The following is a 19,099-nucleotide window of genomic DNA, read 5'->3' as shown; positions in this document are numbered from 1 at the left end:
GCTCTCTAGTTTCTAGTTTGAGAAGTACACCTGTCAAATTCCACTTGCATTCTATCACAAATAGAGAGGAGAGAGACTATCTAGCCAGGAGGTGATCTCAAGGAGGGTATATTTTCTCCCAGTCCACCTCACACACATACACACACATACACACACACACACACACACACCCACCAATTTAGAATATCCTCCCCTCAGCAAATCCTGAGTAACACCCTGATTACTGTCTCACCCATGTCTGTATCTTGGCTGTGGTGCCATGTAACCTGGGGGCTACAGAAAGATGATCACATTCATGTGTGTCAACACAGAGCCCAGCACTGTGCCTAGCAGGTGGTGTGCCTTGGATAAACACAAGCTACATAAATGTAAGGAAGGTAGGCCAAGAAGTCTCTGAAATCTGCAAATGAACTGCTCTGGGTTTAGATGGATTCAGGTTTCTGAAATAATTCAGAATGTACTTTAAATCAAGGCTCTGATTGATCCCTTTGGTTTTTATACACCTATTTTAAAAATTAATAGAACAACCTGACTTTATAATGATTTCTAAAGCGTCTAGTTAATCTCATATAAATGAAAGATGTAAAACTGACAAATGTCAATATTGAAAAAATAAAATTATTAAATCAACAGGATGGGAAAACCCCTAAAATGGAATAGAAACAAAAAATTAGCTTAACTCTATAGCCCAATGGAAACATAAATACATAGAAAGAAAAAATCTAATCCAAGTAACTTTTGAACAGATTTCTCTGACTGAATGCCCTCTGTTGAATACATTTGGTCAAAAGAACTACAAAGAAATTTTGAACTGAATACAGTTAAGTTTGTAAATATTGGTATAGCAATTCTAAAACTATGCTATTTTTCTACAAACGTGTGTGTATTACTGGACTGAGCAAAATGAGTAAGCATGCTGCTATCATTGATGATGAGGGTTTTCAGTTACTGAAGAAATATGGGATATGAGATACACATTTCATATCTCAAATCCAAATACAAATATAGGATGAGGGGAGGGAGGGAAGAAGCCTGCAGTGTTGGATTGGAATTAGAGGTATGATTAGAGTATGAATTTGAGATTTTTAAAATAGTCAATTTTGTAGCTTTGCCTAATGAAAGAGTCTAGAAAAACTTCTCCTGCTAAAAGGAACTAGGACTTTACTTAGAGAGATAGACGATGCCTGGACTGGGGTAGTGAAGGTATAGGGTGAACCTAGAATATCTTACAATTTCAGAAATAAGGAAGTGTTAGAAAAAAAATATGGGGACATATCAAAAAGACATAGGAGCTAGCATGAAAGACTCCCACTGGCCAAGACTAGGACAATTTAAGAATCAAAATGAATAATGACAGGAATGGCTTATAGTACACTAAATAACAAAAGAATCCACAAGTTCATACTGATGCTAATTTTAATTTTTTTTTAAAGAAGAATGAAGAAAGCTCTTTTTAAAAAACCCCAAAAAGTGACAGGAAGGATAGAAATAGAAAAATCACAAATTTATGACAATTATTGATAATTGATTTAGGAAATAATCATTCATGGATGCTAAAATCCACTGGAAGAAAGATGCTGAGGATGGTAGCTTATACCAGGGTGGCGGAATTGGAGGTGTTGAAGAATAATTAGCTTCTGAAAAAATTGTGAAGGCACAGCCAATAAGACTATCTGATGGATTACATGTGGGATTTGAGAAGAAGAGAGAAGCCAAGGAAAACTCCAAGATTTGGGGCCTGCACAACTGGAAGGATGGAGCATTTACATTCTGAGAAGGGGAAGCTGTAAGACAGAGCAGATTGGTGGGAAGATTTGAAATTCAGTTGTGAATATGTTAAGTCTACCAGACATCCAAGTGGTAACGTCAAACAAGCAGCTGAGCCTGGAGCCTACATTTCAAAGTAGAAGTCTAGGCTGGAGAAACACCCCTCCCCATATATATATATATATAAAATAGAACAACTATTTAACTCAACACCATGAGACTTAATAGTGTTAAGTTATATATATATAAATTAAATATATATAAACAGAATATATGTATATAAAATTTACAATATGTTTTATACATGTACATATATTAATCTATATTAATAGAATAATAATATATATTATTACATGTATATAAAACTTAACAGCAAGAGAGGGAGGAAATGGAGAAAGAGAAGCCATTCGTGGTCAAGTTACTCATTAAGTCTCAGTTTCTAAGCTAAAAATTGGGATAAAACCATCTTTTCTGCAGAAGTGTATAAGGATAACACTTAATAACAGATACACAGTAAGAACTCGATAAATGACACATGAGAATAACAAAGCATTTTTCTTGTTATTTCTATAGTAATTATTTCTATGATTAACTGAGGCAACAATTGAGTGCCCCAGAATGAAAAGGAATTCAGTTTAATTCAGTAAATTCTTATTGTACACCTACCATCAGAGGAATATATAACAAAGAATTAGACATGGTCCCTGCCCTCAAGACATAAGTCTAGAGATGGGGAGACAGGCATCTAAGTGTATAACTGAAACAACGTATCAGGTATAGTAACAGAGACAGCAAGTATAGCATGGGCTAATAAGGAGGGATACTAAGAGGTCCCCAATGCAGTCGGGTGAATGTGGGCAACTCAAGGCAGACTTTTGGAAAAAGTGGTTATGCTGAAAAATATGTTTTATTAAAAATTTCATATTTCTTACAAAAAATACATAAGAAATAAATGATACGACAAAGAGCTAAAACAAAGTCAAGATAAAGGCCCCACGACTCATAAGAAATAATGAACATGTATAAGAAGAAAACTTCATGGACATTAAAGGCAACTCAATGACAAAATACGCTCTAAAAATCTAAAGACCTCAGCCTAGGGAGAAATCTGGATCGAATAGGATTATCAAGGTAGGTCTTTTGAGTCTGTCTTTGACAGAAGAGAGGAAAGTAGATAGATCCGGAGTCTAGAAAAAAGAGTATGCACAAAAGCAGCAATGAGAAGCCACATGTGAGCAATGAAATGCCATGCAGTCCTTACACAGAATGAGGTGGACACTCAGACCTGACAGAGCACTTACCATGTGCGAGGCACCACTCTCTACCTATACTAATTCACTCAACCTTCCCCACAACGCTCTGAGGTAGGTGCTGTGTTAGCCCAATTTGACAGAGGCACAGAGAGGTTAATCAACTAGCCCAAGGTTACATGGCTAAATAAAGGGGCAGAGCTGGATTTGAACCCAGGGTGGTGCTTTAGAGTCTGCTATTAATCACTTTACTATCTCACTTCCCTAGAAGTTTATGAGCTGCTAAAGAATGCCCGAAATTCGTTAAGTGAAAAAAGCAAGGGACAGAATATTTTTAAAATTAACAGGATGTGTATGCATAAATACATATGCTTTATAGCTTATGTTTTATACACATTTGGGTGTATAAATGTGTATGTGCTTACAGGCATGAACACACACAACTAAGCTTGTATATACATGGAATATTTCTAGATGCCTATTTGAGAAACATAACAGTGCTTCTCTCTGGGGAGGAGAGGGATCTTGGATAGAAGGAAAATCTATGTTGTACTATGTATATACCTTTGTATTACTTGAATTTTTATTAAATGTATGTGATACTTTTAAATACATAAAAACTAGTTGTTACTTCATGATTATTATTGAGACAGGGTCTCACTGTGTCACCCAGGCTGGAGCGTAGTGGTGCGATCATACCACAGTGCAGCCTAGAACTCCTGAGATCAAGTGATCCTCCCATCTCAGCTTCCCCTGTAGCTGATACTCCAGGCACATGCCACTAAGCTTGGCTAAGTTTTTAATTTTTTTAGAGATTGGGTCTCACTACGTTGCCTAGGCTGGTCTCTAACTCTTGGCCTCAGGTGACCCTCCCACCTCATCCTCCAGAGTCACTGGCATTACAGGAGCCAGCAACCTCACCCAGCTCTAGTTCTTACCCTTTAAAATGTAAAATTTACACATCGGGAATGGCACAGACTAGAAATTCTCTAGAAAGGAAGTATACAAGTTCACACAATTTCAAGTAATAAAGGAGATTTAGCAGTCTCTTATGCTGATCGCGGGAGGGAAAAAATAATTGATGTTTATTATTTTTTCTCCCTCTTTCCATTTTATCAGTACACAGATCTTTTGTTTGGGGATCCACAACCCCATTTCAGTCCACGTGCTCATGGTGCAGCTAATGCCACGTGGCACGGGAACGCTAGGGGTGAAGCTTGGGAATGACTGTAAACACTATCACTTTATCCCATATTCCCTGTCCCCAGTGTTATCTTTAGGGGTGGGCTGTGAAATAACCTGGACCAACTATGGCTAGAAGCCTCCAATCTGAGACCTCTTACATCTCTCTTTCAGGCTCTAGGAAAGCGAACTCTCTGCTGCAGGGCTTAGTGCCCTAACAGAGGGAGCCTGGAATGGGAGACGGGAGCTGGAAATGGAAGCCTACAGTGGTGTTTGAAGCTAGCTAGCTCATTCCTTGGAAGTTTCTATTTTTTAAAATCTCCATTTTTGCTCTGGTAGTTTTAGTTGGTTTTTCCTCTCATTTGCCATGGAAAGATTCCAATGGATAGAAAAACTGAGGCAGAAAAACTCATTTTAACTAGGAAGGTTTGGTGACATGCTGAAGATGTAAATTATAGTGCCTGAGCTGGGAATAGGACATGGATCTCGTGACCCCTAGTCAGGTAAGGTTGGGGAGGAAAAGGAAAAGGCGGCTGCTGCGAAGGAAAGAACAAGATGCACCAGTAGTTGAAGGGAAGCCTGAAGGCTGGTTGAGGACTCTTGCTGTTGCCAGTAATAACCTATTATTTTTATGTCATGTTATCTGTTTCTTCTTTGCCCATATCATGATAGTACCAGTGCTTCTTTTGAGAAGATGATTCTAGCAGGTCTCTGCATGTTGACCATTCATTCATTATACAAATAATTATTAGTCACCTACTATATACTAGATACTATTCCAGGTGTTACAGATAGAGCAGTAAACAAACAGACAAAAATCCCTGCCCTCATGGAACTAACAGTTGTATTGCAGGAATTTTTCATGATTTTTAAATTAAAAATATAAACTTGTCACAATGGACATTTAGTGCTATAGATGTGCCAGAGACTATGCTAGGTGCTTTTCTGTCAATTACTTTATCTATCCCTACACTATTCCTTCAAGGTAGATATTTTTATTTTCATCTTATAAATGAGGAAAATAAAGTTTGAAGAGCTTGAGCAATTTGAAGATCACGCCATCTGTAAGTTGCACAGTCTGCAGTAAAATCTAGCTTTTGCTTTCAAGTATCGTGTTTTGCCCACTAAACCACAGATCTATTTAGCTACTATATGATAGATGTCTCTATTGCAGCAACTTAATGGGTTTAGTCAGATTCTGCAAAGTCCCTGGGAATTATCTTATGTAACATATAAGTAAAGAACCTTACATGAAGCAATTTTTTATCTTCTTTTGATCTATTATGCATTGGGTTAATACCTAAGATGTGATTTCATATCTGTTTATGAAATTTTGCAGTGCTGTGTTGGAATTGGCCTGACCAGCTCGTAAGAGTTGACTGTTAAGTTTTCAGAAGTTTTGCAAGCCAGTTGATTTCAGGTTGGTAGCTTCAAATTGACCACAATAAGTATTCACTACACTAAAGAAACTGGCAAACGCTACAAAATCAGGGTGTTTTGTTTTTCCTGAAGTGCAGTTGGTAAATATTTACTAACATACTCATCATCTACTCAATGGAGAACTATCATAGGAAGTTCTCTATCCTACATAAGTTGTTCAAAACACTGGCAAACTCCTTCAACTTGAAAGATTTTCTACTACTTTCTAAATATACAAAAATGAACTGGATACATGTGATATCTTTTGGAGTATATTATCAGGCTGAAATGGGCATCATCCTATACTCTTAGGGCTACTGCTTATAACCTCAATGCCACAATATTTTTGTAGTGGGCTGAATGGTGTACCTCCAGAATTCATGTCCACCCAGAGCCTTAGAATATTATATTATCTGGAAATGGGATCGTTACAATTATGATTAGTTAAGATGAGGTCACATAGGGTTATGGATGTTGTAAACACAATGACCAGTCACTAAGAGAAAGAAGAGGGAGATTTGGATACAGGGACACAGAGAGAAGACTGTATTCATGTGAAGATGGAGACAGAAATTGGAATGATGCAACTACAAGTCAAAACTGCCATGAATTGTCAGCAACCACAAGAAGCTAGAAACAGGCAAGGAAGGATTCTTGCCTAGAGCCTTCAAAGGGGGCATGGCCCTGCGAAGACAGTGATATTGGACTTCTAGCATCCAGAACTGTGAAAGAATAAATTTTGGTTGCTTTAAAGCACCTAGCTTTTGGTCATCTGTTATGGCAGCTGGCAGTGAATGCTTTTAATTTTATGCTGCCTTTGCATCCATTTTGAATATAAGCTGGACTTTCCCATACCTAAAGCAGGGCTCAGTGACCGTCGACATAGTTTCCAGTACCACACCTCCTATCGGTTCCTTTATGTGGCCAATCTAGATATCTGCATTATACAAGGGCCACCTGGTGATCGCCTCCCCATGGACCAGCTACATGTAGCCTACCTGACTGGTCTTCCCTGATTCTCACACCTTGCATGGACTGTGCAGATATGCCACAGCGACTTCTTCGTCACAGTGTGACCTCCTGGAACTCATACCTGCTTGCTTGAAACCCACCTATTAAAACTCCCTGTGGGAAAACTGTTTGGATAATGTCCTGGACCCAGTAAAGGCAATGGCCCATGAGTTCCTTTCCCTCTCTTTCTCCACATGCTCCCTGACCTTGGTGTGTGGCCTCCCCTGGAGTGCTGTGCACTCCCCAGGACCAGTAAGTAATAAAATCTTTATTTCCATGTTTCTCCTAATTATGGAAGGGGTGCTCTCTATCATAAGTATCCTAAATTAAAACACTGCCCTACAAAACGAATGCAACTAAGGAGCCTAACAAGAATTTAATAAATTCCTTTCTGGTTTCCTACCTATGAGATTTTCATAAGAAATCATGTGTTACAGCTAAAACAAAGCTTTTGACACAGCATCTGATCTCAGTCTCCTATCTTAATAACCCCAGATAGAAGAAAGGATACGGCATCAATATACAGTGGAAGCAATACTGATTAGAGACTGTACTAAAAATAAATTAATAGATTGGTGAAGGTTTTGTGTAGCTCCATGAATCCATAAATGAACCAGCAAAGCTGCCATTCAATATCTGTAGTAGTATATTTGGTTATATAAAAATAGAAGCAACTGTCATTTCTAAGTGCTTACTGTGTATCATGTACTGAATAACTTGATTTACACATATATCCTATGAAGTAGGTATTATTTTTTCAGTTTCATAGATGAGGAAGCCAAGTTAAGTAACATTGCAAGTGGCAAAACTAGGAACCAACATCATGCCCAGCCCTGAATCAAATGACTTCAGAGCCAATGCTTTAAAACCTAAAAGCGTGATCCACAACCACCTAAACCTCACCCCAGACCTAGAAACTGTAAACGTAGAACCAGAAATCTGCAGTTGTAATACCTCTTTCTAGGACTTCAACTAGACACCTCTTACTCCTTCTCTTGTACCTGCCAGCTCACCCTTTCTTTCAAATTATCCATGTTAACAACATTGTTGAATCATTTTCAGTGTCGCACATTTAATTTTAAAAATTCTACTTGGTTTTATTTTCATTCTGCCTGGTCTGTTTTCTATTCCAAATTTATTATGTATTTATATACCAAACAATTGGTAATTCAATTATCTGAAGATTCTGGGGATTTAATTCTGCTTTTCATTGTTCTGCCAATTCTTAAACAGAGTGGCTCATTTGCATACATATTTTCTAATTTTTGATCAGGAGCTCATGATTCTTTGAGCCACATACATTGTTATGTGTTTCTGCAAGGCTTGTGGGTATCCCCAATGTGGAACCACTTCATAATCATTTCTAGACTTGGGGTTTCCTACTCTATTCAGGGAGCATATGCTTAACTCTGCATCTGTAAGAATTGGGCTTGTAGTTACTTATTCTCAAGAGAGGCATTTATCTTCTGATTCCCCTAGGCTGAGACAGGCAACTTCCTCATCACCTCTCTGCCTGGGGATCACCCATCAACAGAAACTATAGCCCTGAGAGAGTCCTGACTTAAGTGGAGGATTGCAGTTTCAATTCCTCAGATTGGAAAGGCCCAAGGCCTTATCTTTTGTCTCTAGGAAGCTGTTAAAAACCAAGCTTCTGGATTATCTAGGTCAGCAAATATTTCCAGGGTAGCTGTGGCCCCAAAGTCCATCCATATCCTATTGTGTTTTCCCAAATTTTTCTTTTGTTTTATGGCTCCCCAGTACTTTTCACACTTTCTAATAAACTCAGCTATGCATTAAAGAAAATGTTATACTTTTTTCTAGTGTTACTAAGTGTATTGTAGTGGGAGAGTTATCTACTCTACCAGGCTTTGGACATGGAATAAAATCGACATTTTAAATAAGTTCTGAAGGAGAGTTTTATGTATAGTAAGGTTTGAGAGCCACACTGCACTGTCTCCCATAGAGCTCCTGAGAAAATCTGTTTATATACCTCTACGTCTTTATTATCTCCTACCTTCAACTAAAACATGCTGGAAACTGTAGCTAAGTAAGACAGCTTCACATTATCTTTTTTTCCTTTGGTCCAACGTTCTGCTACTCAAGGTAGAGTCAGGTGTTAACCAATCTTCTTTAAGTCATGGATGAATAAATAAAACTAAAGATTCATCTATATGCTTCCACCTAGGCTTTATAAAAATATTTGTACTGATTACAAATATTAGCAATAATTTGAAATCCTGTTTTTTTTCTTTAAAAAAACTTTTTTTATCGAGACAGGGTCTCACTGTTGCCCATGCTGGCCTCAAAACCCTGGGCTCAAGCAGTCCTCCTGCCTTGGCCTTCCAAAAGTGTTGGGATTATAGGCATGAGCCACTGTGCCCAGCTGAGGTTTATTCTTAATATTACGTTGCAAGCAGTTTTCCATGTTGCACAGTATCCTCTCATCTTTTTAAAACACAGTGGCATAATATTCTATTCCATGGTTATACATTGAATATCTATTCAATTATCTGTTGTAATATGTTGCCATTATACAATGACATGTGTTCTTAGAAACTGTCATAGAATTATTGTAGAATCCAAGATTGGTTAGATGATGCACTGTGATTTAGCAATTGTGCAATGGGTCCCAGGTGTCTCTGTGGTTGAAACATTTTTGGACGATTCTGAGGCCCACCCACGACTGTAAACCATAGATTTAAAAGATTCCTGCAAAGTAGAGACAGATCCTTAATATTATGATAATGAATCGTAGTCCATGATGGTTAAAAGTGCAGGCCCTTAAACCGTATGGCATGAACTGAAATCTTGGGCTCCATCTCTAAAAGCTTGTGGGACCCAAGTTAAGCTTCTTTATTTCTCTAGGCTTCAATTTCCTCATTTATAAAATGAGGATCACAGAACCTGTGTCAGTGGATTATTGTGATGATTAAATGAGATGATGTAAGTAAGCACAGCAAGCCATTCTTAGAATCATTCTGTTGGGTGGAAGGGGACCTAAAGGCAAAAAGCATTATCTGTGAAAGTCTGCATGCACTTTCCAGCCCATGTCCATGAGACCCCAGGGAGGTGAAGGTAGGCTGGAGGCTTCTTATTTGGAATCCCCCTGGAGGGTGGGGAGAAAAGACCAAGACTGCAGGGTAGCTTCCAGCTTCACCTCTGGACCTGCTGATGGGTTGAAAAACAACTTGTCTGTGGAGGAGGCAGTGGAACACACATGGAGATCTTAGTGCTTCTGTGTGTTCACCTTACCTTATCAAGGCAAACTGCCAGTATGTGACTTTATGAGGCCAAGACTCCAGAATAGAATGCCTAGAGTCGCCCCACTATATAATCTTCAGCCTGAGACCACTGGGTTTAAAAGAAGCCACCAGAGATTTGTTTCGGATTGAACAGTGGTCCCAGAAACAATCCTGTGTCAGGCAAGAGTGGAGGGCAGAAAAACGGGAATGGCCAATAGAGGAAGGTCACCAAGCCAGAACTGACAAAACAAAATTTACAATTCAGACAATTCTTAAATTCAAGAAGTGTGTATCTCTCCTAATAATTTCTAAGGGTTAAGCTTCCCAGCTATTATCTGTGCTATAAGTCTTCTCTAATGAGTAGCTTCCTCCACTTTATAATGGTGACTTTCAATATATACAGTGGATTTAGAGGGCTATTTAAAAAAATATTTTACAAAGTAATATTTTGTTTTAGGACAAAATACAAAACTTTTGAACTATTTGCAACAAAAATTACCACAAGTCTCCATTGTGATTACATATGGGAGGGAGTTTTGTCTGCTTGTCTAGAGCAGTACCTGACACACAGTGCTCAATCAATATTTGTTCAGTGAAATGCCTCCTCTCTTTTGGCTTCAATCACTAATCGTGAGCTTCATGCTTAATCTGCAAATGTATGGAAGAGCAAGAAAGAAAAAGCAGTGAAGCCCATTCAACTCTTTCGGCCATCAATTCAGTTTCATCTTTTTTCCACCTACTGGAAAACTGACGGGAGGCTTTCTGGGCTATGTGTTGAGCAACATAAAGTGTTTCACTTCATTTAAAATGGATTAAAAATGCAAGAATAAAAAAGAAAAAATCTTAAAAGATATTATATAGATCATTTAAAAAAATAGCTGCTATCAAAAAGCTAAAGTGTTGATACAAACTATAGCATGATTCTTAACCATGTTTAAGTCTTTCCCTTTGAAAATATGATAAAAAGTTATACTCATCTCCCAAGAAAAAATGCACGTACATACATGTGTAAGTCTGCATATAAATTCAGGAATCTAAAAAGCCTCTGAAACCACCAACAGGGATCCATAGACCCCAAGTTACAAAGCCCTTCTGTTCAATAAGCAGCTTTCCTCATGGTTTACAAAGCACAGGGTATAATGTACATAGAGGATATGGTTATTTTCCCTAATTAACATACTCGTGCAGTGAACAGCGTAGGGGTTCAATGGAAATCCTAATAAATGCTATGAACTAGGTTCTATATGCACATCTAGCTGATTATTGGTGATTTTCTCCCCTGTTGTTTTAAGTAATTGAGTCAGATTAAATTATTTTAAATTAGCACTCCAAATAGATCCAAACCTCCTAAATCAGACAAGTCTATACAAAGGAAAGGGAGATTATGCAAGGATATGTGATATCCTCAAATGCCATGGCAGATCGGGTAGTCTCCATTTGACCTCGACAGAAACTTAACATTTAGCATTTTTAAGGAAAGGCAAGAAGAGTGGAGCCTTTTTTTTTTTTTTTTTTTTTTTAAATCAGTAGTGGAAGGGGACAACAAAAAGCTGTTGTTGACCTAAACATTTCAACACGTCTTCCACTCAACATAAAACACTCAGGAAAGACAACATATGTGAGAACCAGCTTCCAGAAAATGTTTGATTAAAAATAGTTACGCTTCTATCAGTTGGGTTTCAAGTCCCTTGCATTTGATATTTACAACTAAAGAGAAACTAAGAATACTAACTGGTAAGCTATTTGTACTTTAAAATCAAAGTCATTCTTGTCAATTTCTGTTTTTGCATAGAATGGACCACACAGAAGGATGTGTCACATTAGTTAGGATGGGAAGGGGTGCTTTCTGGTCATTCTAGAGGAGGACTGGCGAGAGTTTCTGAAGTCCCATGGGGCTGCTTCTCTTGTCATCCACCTCTGTGAAAGGGAACGCAGTTTGATTTTTAAAAGTTCATGCGTGGCTTTCGGGAAAAATAGGGAAGTGAGCCTTCCCTGGCACTCCTTGCTGAGTTAAAAACAGGCAGGGACAAGCTTGGCCTAGAGGAAAGTTCCTGTGCTTTTCTGCCAGCCTCTCCCATTAGGAGCTCCGTGATGAAATTACAATGGAAAAAACTTTAAAGAGAAATTTTATAGGCAGTATAATAGATTATTAAATGTTTAATGATGGGAAATTTTTCTTATGAAAGGACAAGATATAAGAGTTAGTCTGCATACTTACTTCCCCCAGATTTTTCTCTGAATATTATTTTTTGCTATAAGAGTCAGTGCAAACTCTACATTATGACAAATACATTTTTATCTAGACAGCAAAGAGGGATCAATAGGATCAAAGTGAGTACCAGTTAATCTTCAGTGGAGTCCAGTTTTAACCCATGTTTGCCCTGAAAAGGAACTATCCTATACAATGGCAAATTTGGGTTGAAGTTAGTAAAAATTAATTTTCTTGAAAATGCCAGTATTTATAGATGCATTCTTATGTAGTACAAATATAAAAACATCTTGGGGAATGGAAGTTGAGAGTAGCAGTTTACCTAAGGAGAAGGAAGGAGGACAAAGTGATGGCTAAGTGGGGTTTTAGCTGTAACTATTTTATTTGAGAGAGAGACAGGAGAGAGACAGAGAGCTATCAAAAGCAAATAAGGTAAGATGCTAATACCTATTAAATTTATGTTGTAGTACATAGTGTCTGTTATGTCAATTTTAAACTTTCTATATGCTTGAAATAATTTGTAATTTAAATTTTTTTTTTAAAAAAAGAACATGAAGACTTGCACAGCAAGATATTAGAAAGCTAAATGGAAATTTTCCTCTTAGCTATGTGAAAGACACAGGCAGAGCACCAGATGGTTCAGTAGCCTGAGTTCTAGAAATAATCTCAACATGGTAAGAGAGTTTGTAAGCCTAGCCTATACCTATGCGAAATAGGGTTTTATGCACGGGACACAATTCCAGTAGAAAATGCAGGATTTGCGTAGACTTCTAGAGTTGGTTTTAAAATGATTTAACGTGTGGCATCAAATTTGGACAATAGGTAAGAGAGTAACCCATACAGGCTATATTTTTACATGTTCTATAAAGTATAGTTTAGTGTCTACAGCCTGCAAACCATAGCCAGCCCCCAAAGCTTTCAAATTGGCCCCTGACTCTTTCCTGCTGTCTCCATATGACCAGGTATGCACCGAACTATCAGCATTTCCAGGTTCATCTCCAGGCACCAGAATGGTAGCGCTCTCACAAAGGCATGACAGGAAGACAGGACATGAGGCTGGAGGGAGAGAGGCTATAGCTAAGGAAATGCACAGCCCATAGCATTTTACTTTTAAGCCTGAACAAATGCATTTAATGAATATGTGGCAAATGTGAGGCTCAGAAGTATCATTTCTTTCCTCTAAATGTAAGTGCTCTCCCTCTGAAGTTCCTGTGGGAATGACTTCCGAATTCTGGGGGTGAGTGTGGGGCCACCCTCCATGAGGCCTCTGCCCACCTAAAAGCATCATTCCATAGACCCTCCCATTGTTCACACACAGTGGACCTAACTCTCCACTTTCACTTTCTCTTCTGTAATACTTTATAACAGTCAACAGAACTCCCCCATTAGCTTTTAGGGTTATCAAAGAATATAAAATGTTGAAGATATATATTTTCTCTTTTCTGTCTTTCTCCTTAGTATCCAGGTACACTAACTCTGATATTCTAAGAGTAATCATACAGACACCATGATCATCATCTTGAAAATAAGAAATATCTACTAATAATCAAGAAAAGCACATTTATAAAGTAAGATACTTGGACACTTCTACGTAATCTATGCGAGACAACTTTATAGTAGAAAAGCATGCAAATGGGTAAGGTTACGGTTGATTCCTTGTTGCATCCACATCAGTGGTTCTCAAACAGGGGTGATTTTGCCCCCCAGGGGACATTTGTCACTGTGGAGACTTTTTGGATATCACGATTATAGGAATCCTATTAGCATCTAGTGAATCAAGGTCAGGGATGCTGCTAAATATTTTATAATGTGTCAGAGAGCCTCCCACAACACAGAATTTCCAAACCCCAAATGTCAATAATGCCAAGTTTGAGAAACTTCAGATGTATCCATCCCACTGTTTCCCTTATAGTCTCTCACCGAGCAGGCGCTTTGTAAAGTATCACAGAAAAGACACGTACAAGTTTAAAGGTCTTCCTGATAAGAAAGATGCATGGAGAACAATTTTTTCCTCTGCTTAAATATTAGAGGGAAAGGGGATTTAAAATTCCTTTGTAAACTTAAAGGTCATCTTGAGCAGAAACAACTATTAAAAGGGATATTTGGAGAAGAGCTCTGGAAAAAAAAAAAAAATACCTGGCCATTGTCTCTTTCTTTCTCTCCTCCTCATCCTTCCAATTAAGAGTTTCTCGGATAAATAAAATTACTTCCTTTAACTGTTAGGAACAGCAGAACCATTTCAATTTTCAGTGAACAATGACAAGCTAAGGGAACCATGACAGCTTATATAGTCATATTCTCTAACCTCTAAGTTACTCCTCTTCTTTCAAGTTGATCAAATGCTTAATAAATGGATATTGAATTAGTGAATAAAAAATACATGATTTGGTGAAATAATGCGACTGCAGTTGAGCCTACTTTATTATTAGTTGTTTACATATCTATATTTCCCAGTACTAAACTCCTTGATATAGCAACTTTCATTCTACAAGAACATCTAATGCCCGTTAAGTTGTTGCATTTGTAAATTATTTTGTGACTGAGGCAGCAATATGTTTTTGAGTAGATGAAACCTCTACATGAGAAAGATGTATGAAGACTGGGAATAACTGGATGTATAAAGTTTTTTCTTAGCCAATAAACTTCTAAGAAAGTTAATGCCATGTGTTTGTTAGTATCAAGAATTGTTACTTAGTCACAAAATACTAGAGCAATAGAAGTAAACAAAATACCATAATTTATATTGTTTGTGCCAAGCCAGTCAGAAAAACCTCCCAGTTTTTAGCTTAAAGTTAATTCTTCAGTCATTATAGTTAGTGTCAATGCTGATAATGTGTCTTTCAATCTCCTTCTCACAAATATACACATACATAAACACACGATATTTATACATATGACACACAGACACTTGTTAAAAAGGTAAGTGGTGGGCCTGGCTCCCCAATACCTGAGTACCCATTGACCACTGAGCCTCTCTCTCCCTTGTTTTCAAGACTTATCATTCTCCATGCCTTTTTACACCATTGTCCTCCCGTAATTTGTCCCTTATCTCCCTGCCCCCAGTACCCCAAATGCACACATTCTATCTGAGAGGTTCAGTGAGCAATAGCCTGCTGCAGGATATAGAACCACTAGTCTTGTGAGAAAGGCCAGGTATTATAATTCCACTCTCTGAGTCTGTTTGGGTTCACAGGCATTATACTTTTTACCTACTGAGATTTTTATGAGATTAAAAGAGATAATGTTATACAAAGTACTTGGCAAGTCTCTGGTGTTTAATAAGTGCAAATTAGTTCTTTATTGCTGCTTCTCATTCCTCATCAAGGTTCTAAAGGATGTGAGGCCATAAGACCGTGGTCTGCTTCTGTGGACTTAAGCCATATTTACCTGCCTAATTACCTTTAATAGAAAAAACACCTTTCATTCCACAATTAGAGCTAAGAGACTTAAAATGCAAATATGACTAGTAGTACCCATACTAAATAATATGGGTGAGTTTCACTTGAAAGGTAAAGAATGACATCACAACATTTTGTCTTTTGTTTGGGAATAAGGACAAGATATTTAACAGGCCTGGGCCTAGAAGATGGATAAGAGGAAAAGGAAGAAACAAAATGCAAGGCTGGCAAAACCAAAGACAGAATTCTTTTTTTTTCTTTTTTTTTTTTTTTTTTGAGACACAGTCTCGCTCTGTTGCCCAGGATAGAGTCCAGTGGCATGATTTCAGCTCACTGCAACCTCTGCCTCCCGGGTTCAGCGATTCTTGTGCCTCAGTCTCCTGACCAGCTGGGACTACAGGTGTGCACCACCACACCCAGCTAATTTTTGTATTTTTAGTAGAGATGGGGTTTCACCATATTGGCCAGGCTGGTCTCAAACTCCTGACCTCATGATCTGCTAGCCTCAGCCTCCAAAGTGCTGGGATTACAGGCATGAGTCACCGAGCCTGGCCAGATTTCTTTACATCACAACTTTGCTGAGGGGCCTGCTCTATTGAGCTTCATCTACTTACAAAACAAACCAACAAAAAGACTGATGCCAAAAGTATGTTATATCCTGAGGGGCACACACACATAGTGAGAACTGTTTTGTCCAAGCCTTGAATTACTGACCAAATAATAACTTTTACGAAAGACTAAATTACAGTTGTTGACTGGGTTTATCTGCAGAATGATTATCAGTCTATGTTTATCATCAGTCTATGAAACATAGTAGCATATTATGAAATTGAAAGTCTCATATTAACTTAGAGAAAAATATTCTCAAACAAACAAACAAAAAGCCTGAACATGGTAAAAGGTATGACCAAACACACCACCAGCACGTCACGCAGCATGTCATTCCAAGAGGGCCAAACATCTGCTCAGGCCAAGGCCCTAGGGTAATTTCAGGTTCTCTATGGAACATGTACACATTTTCTCATTTAATCTCTAAAAGACCTTACGAAGTATACACTATTAATATTTCTGCATTTTATACATTAGGAGACTGAAGTTTAGAAGTATTGGTTAAACCTATTCAAAGCCACACAGCTAATAACAAAGTCTGGATCCAAATTCACAATCTTAAATAATATACTAACTAATCTGTACACTCAGTCACCTGTTTGGTTTTTCACTCAATCTCCAAAGAGTCAAAATTAACCATTTCTTTCAAAGACTTACTAAAGTTTCAGGAAGTATACAATTTTTAAAAACCTTTAAGATGATCAAGAAATAGTAAGTTTGTTAGCTAATGTTGAAGACATTTCTATTAAATTGAAATGTTAACAAAGTTTTAATATCTGTCACTTCTATTCCTAGGAGACAAATGTCTATTTAAAAATTTTAATAATCATGTGAACACTTCAGCTTAGAGGCAAAGGCAACCTGTACTCATTTAAAGCAACTCCTTGGAAATCCTAGGAAATCAAATTTTCCAGAATTCAAACAGAAGGAGAGCTACCACAAACTTACTTTGACCTGAGGGTAAGACTTCTTGTTCTTTTCGCTAGAGGCACCAGGTAGTCCACCATGGGATGGGCCTTCACAAACATAACGGAAACGAAATCCTCGCTGCAAAGGTGAACGTTAAACCAATTAAGTTTGAGAAATACTTATTAAACATTTCAGCAACAAAGATACATACAAAGTTTTAAATCTTATGTCTACTAAATGAGAAAAGAAAAACATGAATCTGTGAAAGAGAGCTCTGTAAATGAGAATCACTTTTCCCATAATCTTACTATGAAAAATGGTATTGATATTTGTACACTAAGATATCACTAAAAAGCCAGGTACCTAAGCCCGTGGGACCTCTCATGCTATGCATGTGTGGAGAGTAATCTGCTGAAGAGTTTAGGCTTTCGACTCAACATGTTATGGCTTGTTCTAGTCAGAGCTTCCTTGTCTTAAATTGCTGCTGCCAAGCTCTGAACTTTAACATATTAATAAAAGCTATGCTTCCTTAACTCTTACTTAGAGACATTCCTTTATCTACTCTGATTACAGTTGGTTCAGCAGGGACTACAGAAATGTTTGTTTAGATATACTGTTTCAGCGTTGTAGAACACACCCTATGCTAGACCCTGCATTTGCTCAGCTTCTCTCAGCATTTCAGAGGATAAGATTTTTGTTTTTACGATTATTGATATGGTCAAGCTCAAGAATGAATATTAACCTACCAGAATGATTCCAAAACTAGATAGTTCCCTTAAATACTATTTAACCCAGAAATTTCATAGATGTAGTTAATTAATGAAGAGTTAGCTGGAAGCCTTCACTATATAAACTACTGTGGGCTGACAAAACACCTAAGAAGTGCCATGTTTTTTCATTTGTACAAAAGAGAAGACTATACCAGACCATCTTTAAGGTCTACTCCAGTTATAACTTCTTATGATTTATAAAGCTAACTTAATTATTCACATTTGTATACAAAGAATAAAACAAGGATAATTATGACCTCATCATCATATTAAGGGAGGTTTCACTGTATTTCCTGATTCAACTTTATAATGATGTCAATCAATTTGTGGTAGTGTTAGCAGTTTATAACCACATAATTGCTTAAGCAGATGATTTTCTTTTTACAGATTCACTTTTTGGTGAAAAGAAAATATGTTAAGATTTTTTAAGGAACATTCTCACCTTTTGTTTCTACTGTGGGACCAACTCTGCATATACAGCACTAGATCATCTGGCCATCAGCTCATCACACCCACTAGCTGCTGGTGGGGGTTCGCTCCCTTACTCATTAAATTGTAGAACCCCAGCAAGCATGGAGATTTTGACAGCTTTGAGCTCATGAACCAATGTAAAATGTGTGCACTACTTAGACTGTACTACATTTCATTATGCCAAGTATGGTCTCGCAGTTTCTGAGCAGTCCAGGTGCCTTGAACTGATTTAAATCTCTGGGAAGCATCTGGAACTGTTCCTATATTCTCCAAAAACTTCCTGATTTCCAAAGATCAGTCCTCAAATACATTTACCAGAGAAGTAAGGCCTAAAGTAAATTCCCTAGTCTGGGAAATTTCCTCAGTGCACACATAGGTCTAAAGTGTATGATCAACTCATCACAGTGAGACCTAAAACAACTCCTTGGGAGATTCCAGATCTAAACACAAGTGAAGCCTTTGGAGATGAAGTTTCAGAGGTAATTCCTTTGTTTTGATTCTCACACAATTCAAATTTTAAAATAATTTACAGTTTCAGCCCTATGCCTTTTGTAAGCAAACACTGTTGGTTTTTTAAATCATTAAACGAAGTTTCTAAAACCATAAAAAAAACAACACATGTATAATAGCCTCCAGAATTAGCTAACCATAAGAATACAGGTTTACTTGACTGCTAATCAATTTAAACACAGTTTGAGTTTTTGAATAGTATTAGTTAATTAACACTGATTAGTATGCAACAGAACTGGATGTTCTAAAAATTAATAGTCTATGCTATGACTCATCTCTGTCAGAGCTGGGGAAAATCTGTGGCTAAGAGGTCCCAAAGAAAAAAGAACCTTTTTCTAACTTAAAAAAAAAA

General features: G+C 37.6%; 1 protein-coding gene across 2 annotated transcripts in view; it reads right to left on the bottom strand.

The window, feature by feature from the left end:
* Nucleotides 1–19,099, bottom strand: part of NFKB1 (nuclear factor of kappa light polypeptide gene enhancer in B-cells 1) — a 104,949-nt gene that overhangs the window by 69,566 nt on the left and 16,284 nt on the right. For both annotated transcript variants that reach the window (XM_011992255.1, XM_011992256.1), the window contains exon 4: nucleotides 17,036–17,134. In XM_011992255.1, the coding sequence (XP_011847645.1) occupies nucleotides 17,036–17,134 (99 nt within the window). The remainder of the gene's footprint in view (nucleotides 1–17,035; nucleotides 17,135–19,099) is intronic.

The sequence above is a fragment of the Mandrillus leucophaeus genome, unplaced genomic scaffold, assembly GCF_000951045.1.
Source record: "Mandrillus leucophaeus isolate KB7577 unplaced genomic scaffold, Mleu.le_1.0 Scaffold409, whole genome shotgun sequence".
NCBI lineage: Eukaryota > Metazoa > Chordata > Mammalia > Primates > Cercopithecidae > Mandrillus > Mandrillus leucophaeus.
The sequence above is the reverse complement of the archived record's forward strand: the minus strand, read 5'-3'. Positions and strand labels throughout refer to the sequence as shown.